This window comes from Cynara cardunculus, assembly GCF_001531365.2.
Source record: "Cynara cardunculus var. scolymus isolate 2C chromosome LG 2, CcrdV1, whole genome shotgun sequence".
NCBI classification, from domain to species: domain Eukaryota; kingdom Viridiplantae; phylum Streptophyta; class Magnoliopsida; order Asterales; family Asteraceae; genus Cynara; species Cynara cardunculus.
This window is the reverse complement of record NC_037529.1, coordinates 11,078,001-11,089,218: the sequence shown is the minus strand read 5'-3', so window position 1 is coordinate 11,089,218 and position 11,218 is coordinate 11,078,001. Positions and strand designations below refer to the sequence as shown.

Genomic DNA, 11,218 nt, shown 5'->3' with positions numbered 1-11,218 from the left:
AGACTCTCATGATATAGTGCAAAATGAAATATAATTGTTTGGTAATTGTTTACAATGAAATTAAGACGCTAAATGGTTAAGAGAGATCCATGATACAAAATTATTTAGAGAGTTTTAGAACCATTAAAAGGCAAACTTTTTTCTGTCAAACAAGATGCACTTCTTAACTATTCAGAGACTACCTATTAATTGAACTATTAAGAGGTAAAGAAACAACCTCTAAACTTTTAAATTTATGCAGACAAATAAATTCATATAAATAATTTTATTTAAATATATGAAAAGAGAAAAACGTTTCATTTATTTGCATAATCATTTTAAAACTTGGCATATGGCGCTCGGTGAGTTAATTTAATAAATATAATAACTTATTTAATACGGACACGGACATGAACACGTGTCAAGTTTTCAAAGGATGTGTTAAAATCAGTAATTTACTTTCTTAATTTCAGTAATAATCATATATTTAATTAATAACATAATTATCAGTTATTGCTATATGTAAATTCATAAATCATAATAATCAGATAAAATCATATGATAAATAATATTTAATGTCGGGAGGAATTTAAGGAGTCCCACAATAGTTAAAACCATATTCAGGGGTGGAGTAGAGAAGTGGCAGGGACAAAATTGGAAATTGGGGGGGATATGATTGCCAACAAAGAAGAGCATAAATAAAGATGAAACAAAACAGAGCCGATTTCAATTCTATATGTTTTCAAACCCAATCCCTCAAAAACCTCGATACCCATATCTTCAATCGGATCAACCCTCTTTCATCGTCTTCACTGCTCTCCTGTTTTCATGGTTGCTTAGTGCTTACCTTCAAGAATGGTCCAACCCTTTGACTTTTTGCTTACGAAATCGGGTATTTGTTTCTAAATTTTGAATTTCTTTCGACTTCAGATACGGTTTTGGATATTGATTCATGGCGATTCGAAAAGATAGGGTGAGGTTTAATGTTGGTGGTAAGATCTTTGAAACCACGGCTACAACCCTAGCAATCGCCGGTCGCGATTCCTATTTCGGAGCCATGTTTGATGAAAACTGGGACCTACAACACAATCCCGCCGGCGAGCACTTTATTGATCGGAATCCAGATTGTTTTTCAATCCTCTTGGACCTGTTGAGAACAGGAGACCTTTACATTCCACCACACGTCCCTCAAAAACTCCTCTACCGAGAAGCCCTGTTTTACGGCCTCATCGACCACGTCCGATCGGCAAAATGGGGGCAGTTCGACGGCAACCGTCTTCAGCCTTCAAAATCCGTCACCGGCAGGGCACCCGGCGATGGCACAGCCATCCGAGCTTCACCTGACGGCGGCTGTTGTGTCGCCCATGGAAGCATGGTGCATATTTACGATTGGATGTTGGAAGAACACCCACCTATCAACCTTGATTACCAACGGGTCAATGATGCGGGTTGGGTCGGCCCAGTTGACCCAACTGGGCTCGTGATCAGCACGTGCGAGCGGCTTGGTCGAGGCCAAGGAGGGATGGGACTTTTCAGTTCGACAACTGGAGAATTACGATACAAGTTTAACGTGACACATGAAGGCGTCGCTAAAAGTTACACAGCAGGTGCTTTGAGTTTTAGTGACGGCAATAAGCTATTCTCGAGTTGTAAAGGGCGGAGTAACGAATACGGGATCGGTGTTTGGGACCAAAACACCGGTCAACAAGTCGATTTCTTCTATGAACCACCGGGGTGGTCGCTCGGGGACGCTGACAAGCTCCAATGGTTAAACGGTAGGAATTGCTTGTTAGTTGCCACTTTGTTTCCTAGAAAAGACAATTGTTACATCAGTTTGCTTGACTTTCGGTCAAAGTCAATGGTTTGGTCATGGTCCGACATGTGGTCTCCAGCAAACAGCGACGACCGGCGTGTTCGAGACGCGATAGCCATGGAAGAAAATAGCTCGATATGTGTCGTGAATGAGTTTGAGGATTTAGGGTTTATGGATTTGCGCCGTGAGTCGGGGTTGGTCAGATGGAGCTCACGAAGTCGCTTAATGAAGGGGAAAATGCCAGACGAGCCGTGTTACCCTAAACTCGCATTGCACGATGGCCAATTGTTTTCATCCATGAACGATAGCATCTCGGTGTTTTGTGGGTCCGACTGGGTTTTGACATCGAGGCTCAGAAGGAGTTTTGGTGGCTCGATTTGCGATTTCTCGATCGGGGGCGATCGGCTTTTCGCCCTTCACAGTGAAGAAAATGTGTTTGATATTTGGGAAACTCCGCCGCCACCCATTGTGTGAATTTGCGTTGAAACTGTTTTCATATGCTCTAGTTATTAGTTTGCTAATCATAGAGATTTACACAAACAGTTTTCGTTGTTTTCGTTTACTTTTTCCAGAGCTGAGATTTTTATATCCAGAGCAATCTTACTGTAATGAGTTTCACATTATGCATTAAAACTTGTACATTGCTCTGGATATAAAAAAAAAAGCAAGTTACATCAGTATATGGTGAATTGGTGATCATGTTAATGTTTTCAGTTGTATTTCATTGTTACTTTTTCTAGAGCAAACCTGCTATGAGGAATTGTACAAGATGCTTTAAGATTCGTACATTGGAGGTGCATGTGGTTTCTTTTTGACCATTCACTTTTTGCAAAGGGCATGTGGTTGTTAACTGACTCCAGAACTAACTCTGCTTGCATTGGTGGTTTCTTCCATATGGGTTCTGCCACTTTTTGGCTCTTATTAGGGTATGCCAATCTTTGAGGAATTGGATTTTAGAAAATGGGTACCACCAGAACAAGTCTCATTGTTAGAACTTGTACATTGTGCAATATCCAGTTGTGTCTTGAACTTTTTCACTTGTACCAAAGGACTACCCTATCAGTGTTGTCAACCATAGAGATAAGATGCATGCAGATTTTACCAGACCTTGCATATATATCGACTTTGAATAACTAGTCAATTAGAACTCTATTGTACTGCAACTGGTGCATTGGTTTTTCCAGCGTTGACAAGACCCCCGACTTGCAAAAGGTAAGCAAAACAAATAAAAAGCACAAATGTGAGCCGTGGATTGGGATATAGAAGTCTTTTCAAGTCGTGGTTATAGAAGAATGCAAAAATCATGTTCGGCTAAAAAGCATGCATACCAAAGAAACTCTCTGTCTCTATATCTATCAAAAGATATCGCAAACCTATCTAAACTCAACCAAAAGGAACTACCCGTAGCTTTTGCTTTATACGGTTGATCCATATCTCGTTATACTGAACATATAATAATGCATAAAGTAAAATACTTTTGTTTGCTCTCTTGGTTCGTACGAGTAGCTACAGCTACTATTGCCAAACCGTTTTAGAATGGTTCCATAGAATAAAGTTGATATCTTTTTGGCTTTTAAGATGGTATATCACTTTTCTAGAATGAAGATTTGATCATTATCCAAAATAATGAATGATGTTGTCAACTGACTTGTACATCATGTAGTAAAATTTGTATAAAGGAAGGAAGGAAGCCTTTAAGATCATGTGCTTCAAAATTTAAGAATCTTGGGTATTTTTAATCTATAGAATACAATGCTTTTTTAAGATGGTAAATCCCTTTTCCTAAAGCCTAAAAAGACTTGTATATTATGCATTAAAACTTGTGGATTGCTCCAAAAAAGGGGGCTATGGCTATCCTTAAGATCATGTGGTTCAAAATTTAAAAATCTTGGGTGGATCTAACCTCTAAAACCTGCACAGCAGATGGAGCAAAACACTGGCTTGACCACACCTCAAGATCCTGACTCTTGTCTTGTTTTCTGGTCTTCTCTGCCATTCACTTGAATCTGGTTCAATTTTATAATGCAGCTCTTCTCAAGTCTTCCAACTAATTAAAATAACTCATCAAATAAAGTTAAAAACTTGCATTGTTTGACCAAATTTTTTAAGTAAAAATAGCAGTAGTAACGGGATCGACGCGGACAAACATCAATAAATCAATACTAAACAACTAATCTTGATTAATTTAGTTTCGGTTGGTAAATCGAGGGTCATCTGTCAGTAAGATTTATGTATGTTTGTGTATATATACACACACACACACATATATATATATATATGTGTGTGTGTGTGTGTGTGTGTGTGTGTAAGGTTCTGGTTGGAAAGACTATTGCCAGAAACCTGAGATTTCATGAATTATTAAACAAGATAGTTGCAGGCATTAATCCACCAACTAAAACTGCGTCTCATATCATGTATTATACACCCGGTTGGTAGATCCAACTCATGTAAAACAAGATGGGGGATTTTCTTTTCTATTATATCCTTTAATTAAAGAATAAACTTGCACGAATAAAGGACATGAACAACCAAGAAGCTTCTTTTAATGGGAAAGAACATAATTAATTAATTATAAGTAAAGAACATTAATTAGATTGATTTTGTAGTCTGAGACAATGTTTGAAAACCTGTCCTAGCCCCGTATTCAAACTGCTGAATTAATAGCAATCCAAGTCACAAAGAACCAGTTTAGTCCCTAAAAATAGGAAATGCTAGAATTTGCTCAACGCCGGTGAACCAACAATTAGGTGGCTTGAGTTGTCCAACAGGTTGGCCAGTTCCCATTGGGGTTATTTGAATTATGGTTTTTTTTCAATTCTCCATTTTATGAGACTAATCTACATTTCTCCTCTCGTTAAGTGAAATGTCCCTACCGAAATTCCAGCCTTCATTTCTCCAGAGTCCCCGTGACTACACCCTGGTGGGATATACTGGGATCGCTTGGTTTGGTTTATTTCGACCCTCAAATCTTTTTCTCTCTCACCCTCATATTTCTTCTTCACCACTTTGGTAGAAGACTTCAATAATTTGTAGAACCACAATAGAAGTTTATTCTAAACTTTGTGTTGTAGTGGTATTAAATTGTTTACTTTTATAACATAATATGTCCATGTATAGGAAAGGAACATAGAAGCAGACCCTATGGAAACTTGGTCATTGATCATCCACCTTGGATTTTAAGACTTGCACTTTGGGTGGGTGTCTTAGACATCCAGAGTGCACATAATGACTGAACAAATTTTGTGCAGGTTTTGTTGATAGTTTACGAACTCTGCATTTTGTATTCCTGACATAGTTATGGCATCACTGGCCTATAACGATCCATCCATGGTTGACCGGTGTCCAGTTCTAAGGTAATGTTTAAACATGAGATGGGAATTTTGTATACCGTATATTAGACAGTGATACACAAGGGACCAGAAATCATACTTCTTTCCCAATTCTGATGCAGAGATTTGTGGGATGCCTGCAGTTTGTAGCTTGGAATCTGTTAAGGTTTAGTGTGGGACGGGTACTTTGATATCATGAGACAGAAACTCTATGATGTCCTGTAGAAAAGAAAGGATATTCCATATTTGTAATATATGTCATACAGATTACCTGTTACCATTTATCATACTTCTAGAACTCTTTAGAACTCATAAACTTTAGGGAGGGGGGCAATAAATACATGTTCTTTCTATACAAAGTAGTACAAGCAAATAAATTCCATCACCAATATGAGCAGAAAACATATACCAACCCATCACAATACATAGGGTTAACACAAACAGAAAAATAATACTGTCAAACCAACACAATACAAAGGAAGGTAATAGCCTGCAAGAAAGAAAATGTATACCAACATACAGACGGTTAATTTTGTCAGAAAGAAAAATTGCCTCTCATGAATTCACTTGCCTCTGCAGATTTTCTATTATTTTCAAATTTTAAACAAGAGGTTTCCATAATGTACTTCTAAAACCCAAAATATCTCTGATTTGAACAGGAGGGATGCTCTTATATTCCTGTTCCATATAATACTTAGGGCATAAACGATACATTTCTTCAATGAGAAAATTCTTTTAAGTCGATTCATTAATATACCCTTGAAGACAATCAATAAAGACCCTATAGACCTTTTACCTACTTATTTTAGTTGTGATCCACTTGGACCCAGTAAAAAGAAAATATGTATGTATGTGTATGCATTCGGTAAATGCATGATAACCAAATATGGGTATTTTGGTAACTTTTAACAAAATCAAAGTATCTATTAGTCTCCATGACATGTACAAGAATGATCACTACCAACACCAATATATGGTAAAAGAAGTCACTCATTGTGATGAGAAGATCTTGTCCCTCTTTGCAAAATATGAGGAAAGAGACTGTGCAACACCTCCCTCCAACAACCTTTGCAAAGCTAAGGAAAATTGGTACACTAGATCTCACTGTTATCAACCCCATATGTGGTTAACAAGGAAAACATAAGCTGTATGCTAACAAGTTCTACGCTAATTACCACATAGCAACCAACAACAAGTGAATTCAGGCAGCAAATTGGAACTTAAAAGAGGACATTACACAATTTAAGTTTTTTCTTGCATGATGTCGATCATGCTTGACAACTTGAGGAGCTATGGCTTATAGGAGTACATCAGTGGGGCAGGAAGGGAAGAGGTACCATGGGGGCTTGCCAATCATGGAAAATCCAAATGCGTATGAAGTTGGAAATATCAAAACATAACATGCTTTCATATAATCATCCCCAAACACCTACTCAATAAAATTAATGAAAGAAATTATTATATATAGATATATTTATGTAAGTGCTACTTACAGACTTAACAACCCCATACAGGAGTCGAAAGACTTACCACATGGACCATACTCCCGTGCATGTTGGAGACATTATATCATATTATATATGGAGGAGCTCCTCACATGTACTACCTTCCTGTCTCTCTCCATCTTTTTCCCTCGATATAATTTGTAATTAATGAACCACTCCTTTTCAGCAATATAAGGGCATTGTTATTGTTTCTATATATATAATAAGTTCATGGGATTCAGCGACCTCGTAGTTAAAATAAAACACAGGGTGAGACAAGCACCAAAAATTGGATGAGCAGTGACCAGTGTAATACATTTTTCTGTGCCTACTGTTAGGAGCACATACAGAGAAGTAAATTGCAGGAATAGAAAAATTGAATACACTCTGACAATGTATTTATGTGGTTCAATAATTTGACTACATCCACGATTGTCGTTAGGAGTTTGTTATCCACTCATGGATTTAGGTAGTATTTATGTGAATTTCTGCAAAACCATAATCCGGTTATGATTCAATTAATCTTTCGTGGGCGAAACATACAATACAAACCTGGTTTCTTATCCAACACCGACCTCCCTCACGTTATCCTTGGAGGTTTATTTATTTCCCTTTTAGCGGTTTTAAAGAAATGAAAATTAAACAAGGTAGAGATGCACCATATTAGCCTTCTCTCTGTTACTCATACCTTATCCATTGAGAATAGAAAATCAAATGGTTAACCCTTGAAAACTGATGTGCAACAAGTTTTTCCAAGAAACTACGTCAAACTTTAGGAAAATCTTGATGATAAATTAGGATCTGCCCACAAGCATGGTACCCCCATATTATCTTTGCTAGCTCTGCCCTATGATGGTAGGAAGATATTAAAAGGGTCCATGGCCACTGTAAGATTTCCGATGCATTGCCTGTTGATATCATTTCAATGACAAATCATAAAACACCAAATTCTTCAGACAACCAGAGCTACAAGGATCTTCTTTGAGAAACCGGATATATCTTGGCTCCTGTTCCGTAGGTTTCAATTGGGATACATTCTGTTCGTAAATTGCATAATTTGCATTATGCATCTACTTCTTGGATCAATCCCAAATATATCCGTGAACCCTAAATCAACTAAAATTGGGACACCGTCCTCGTCAGTTATAAAAAACCAACTCCAAATGCGGTTCCCTAAAAGTTGCATTCAAGAGGCATACATGAAGAAACCCTAAATAATCCACTCGTGAAGAGGTGGGTTTGTATCTGATGATGAATGATTCATGACACAAATCAAAGGCCATGAATTGGAATTTATTGGGAACCATGTAATCAAGCTTATAGGTTAAAGCAAGCATCCATAACAATGTCTGAAGTGAATCCAATGAAAAACATGTGATAAAAATCCTCGAGAATCCAAAAACAAGAATAGTTTAATTGCCGAGAGAACACTCGCCATTTACCAGTAAGTAAGCATGGAAAGAAATAATGTGGTGTAGATCAATGCCGTATAAACCCCTGCTAATCCTCTCGCCGCCGTCTGGATTTCCGGCACCTTGCTTTGTCCCCGATAAAAGAATGACAGATTGACCTTCTGGAAGATTTGATACAGCTGAGCGATCAAGCCACCGTTTATAATCAACTGGTTGTGTAACTAAACAGTAAACATACATGGTGTTAATTTCGAATTTCTCTGCGGAATGGTTAACAATTAAGAGGCTGTCATCATATATTATAAAATGAAATATAATTATTTGATAATTGTTTAAAATAAAATTAAGGTACCGAATGATTAAGGGAGGTTCATGATACAAAATTATTCAGAAGGTTCTAAAACCACGAAGAGACAAACTTTTTTTCCCTAACAAGATTAACTTTTAACGATTTAAAAGTTGCCTCTTAATGAAGCTATTAAGGGGGTGTTTGGGATTGCTTATTTAAAACAACTTATGTTTTTTTGTAAAAGTACTTATTAACTTATGTGGTATCAAATCGGAGTTTTATAAAAAGTGTTTGGATTAGCTTATAGCGGTACCAAACTGCAATAAGCTGATAAGTTGTTTTTTAGTGTTTGGCAAATTTTGCTTATATCTGTAAAATGACCAAAAAAGGCAGTCTTCCATATTATTGACTTATGAGAGTGTTTGAGATTGCTTATTAACTTATTTGATTTTTTAACATGTAAAAAATTATTTTTCGTCATTTATAATATATTTGAGAAAAATTTATATTAATAAGATTAATAATTTATATCAATAAGATTAATAATTAACAAACATTTATACCAATACCATTAATAATTCAAGAAAAAATAATATATTTATAATATATTTGAGGAAGGGATATTGATGATGAGAGGAAGGGATGATGATGATGAGACGTATCTGATGTTTGGATAAATTTAAATAGGGTTAAAATGGTAAATCGGTGATAAGTTGTTTTTCATAAGTCAGTAAGGATTAATTTATCAAAAACTGTTTATTACTGGTTTGGCACCGGTATAAGCAGTTTTTTTTTTCTTTTCCCAAACACTCTAAAATAACTTATCTCCGGTGCCAGACTGAAATAAGTTAAAAAGCAGTTCCGATAAGCAATCTCAAACACCCCCTAAGACGTAAACAAACAACCCCTAATTGATTGGTTTGTTACGTCTGGTGGTTCTCCCTTTTTCAATTAGGTTTTTTATTCATAAATTGTTTGTTTCGTTTGATGAATATCAGTCTAATAAATTTAATCCCAATCAATAAAATTTCTAATTCACCTAGTTACGAGTTATTAAGGCTAAAAGTATATGTTGGTAAAAATTGTTGATGACAAAGTAAGTTTAGTAAGCATGACAAAGGAAGTTAGTTATGAGTTGTTAAGGCTAGATGTATGTGTTGGAAAAATTATTGATGACGAAGCAAGTCTAGTAAACATGACAACAGAAAGCTAGAAGAAATATGATGTGTCAAGATTCTTTTATCTTAAACATGAGGTGTTAGATTCTCATAGGAGTACAACCATGAAAGCAAGAAGAACAAGTAGTTAATGCATTGTAATTAGCTATAAATAGTGGTTGAAATGAAACCATTATTTCCATACCAAAATAAGAAATCACTCTCAATATAATACCAAGTTTGAGTGAGAAATCAAAAGAAAAGTTAAAGTGCAAAACAAGGTGAATATGTTGTGAGTTTTTTTTTTTCTTTTCGAAATGCATATATGCTATATAAATGTATTATATGCATTATGAAGCATTTGATGTGATGTTTTAGCATGTTTGTTTTACATGAAATGATGATACGCTTATATAGCCAAGATATATAGGTATGATGACATGAAAGTTTTATGCATGTTATGTATGACCATAAATATCCAACGTATGAGATATACATGAAGGGACGTTGTAAGTTTTTATATGTCCCCGACACATATTACACATGAATATTATTGGGGAGTATATAAACCTGTAGAGTTGCACACAAAGAATACATGTACCTCCATTTGTAGAAACTCAAGTTAAATCATATTGATTGTTGAAATAATTATTCTTGGTGGATAATTATGAAAATCTGTTAAATGTAATTATGATAATTACGTGGTATTATCTATAAAAGTATATAATTATAGTAAAAGGGTACCCGTCCAATGCATCGAGATATATCTCGATTTTAATGTTTCGTTTTATTTTTTTGATCTCTGTTGATATTATAATATGGATTTATACGGTTTTGAGCAAGCAATAATGTTTTCTTTAAAAATATAAATTTGAAGATATCATAAAATTTTAAAATATATATATATATATATATATATAAGTTTTTTTTTTGTGTAATTTCTTTAATTCAATTTTTTGTATTATAATTTAATTTAGGTTTTGATGACGAAGTAATTTGTTTTTCGTTTAATAATATAATTTTTTACAGATAATAATTAATTATTCTGTTATAACTCAACAGTTATCCTAATTATATTTTATATATATTTAAAATGAGAATTTTATAATGTATTTGATTATATTTATCTATAGTTAGTTACACGAATTCAAATATGGAGCTTAATAAGTTGTATTTACGCATAATTTACTTGTGATCTAGAATTTTAAGTAACGTGCATCAATAAAATGTACTTTATGCATAAAAAATTATTTTAAGAGTTATTGTCAAATACTTTATAATATAGTATAGTTTAAAGTTTAAGGTAATTATATATATGTTACAGATAATTACAAATCCTTATTTTGAATTATAGTATGTCTATAATTCAATTGATATAAATAAGGTGAAAGTCTAACAATAAAAGGTCATCAATCTTTTACTTGTGAGCTATCATAGAAAAACAAAAAAAAAAACATTTTCTTTCTTTCTGTTGAAAACACATATAGATCTAGGGTCCGGATTACTCGAAGCGTATTGTGTGTGGACTACCGATAGAGGAAACCTATTTTGGTTTCTAAGTGCTCCGTCAGAATCCTCGTCATATCTAAAAGGTAACCCTCTAAACACCTTATGGTTTGTTTAGATTTGTTCTATAAGTCATTGGATCCGGCTAAGGGTTTTAATTTTAAAAAAGTTTCCTAAAATTATTTTCCGTGGCATTTAATGGTAAAAAATTTCTTTAAAATTCTATAATGGTATCAAAGCCACTTTGAA

The 11,218-nt window shown here is 34.8% G+C and overlaps 1 protein-coding gene across 1 annotated transcript; it reads left to right on the top strand.

Moving 5' to 3' along the window:
* Positions 1-705: 705 nt before the first annotated feature.
* Positions 706-2,504, top strand: LOC112507534 (BTB/POZ domain-containing protein At4g30940). The gene has a single exon (XM_025112166.1). It carries the CDS (start codon positions 932-934, stop codon positions 2,264-2,266), a length of 1,335 nt encoding a protein of 444 aa, XP_024967934.1. The 5' UTR covers positions 706-931; the 3' UTR covers positions 2,267-2,504.
* The last annotated feature ends 8,714 nt before the right edge of the window (positions 2,505-11,218 follow it).

Excerpts from the sequence above, each read along its gene's own strand:
- LOC112507534 (XM_025112166.1), top strand. The coding sequence starts at position 932 with ATGGCGATTCGAAAAGATAGGGTGAGGTTTAATGTTGGTGGTAAGATC.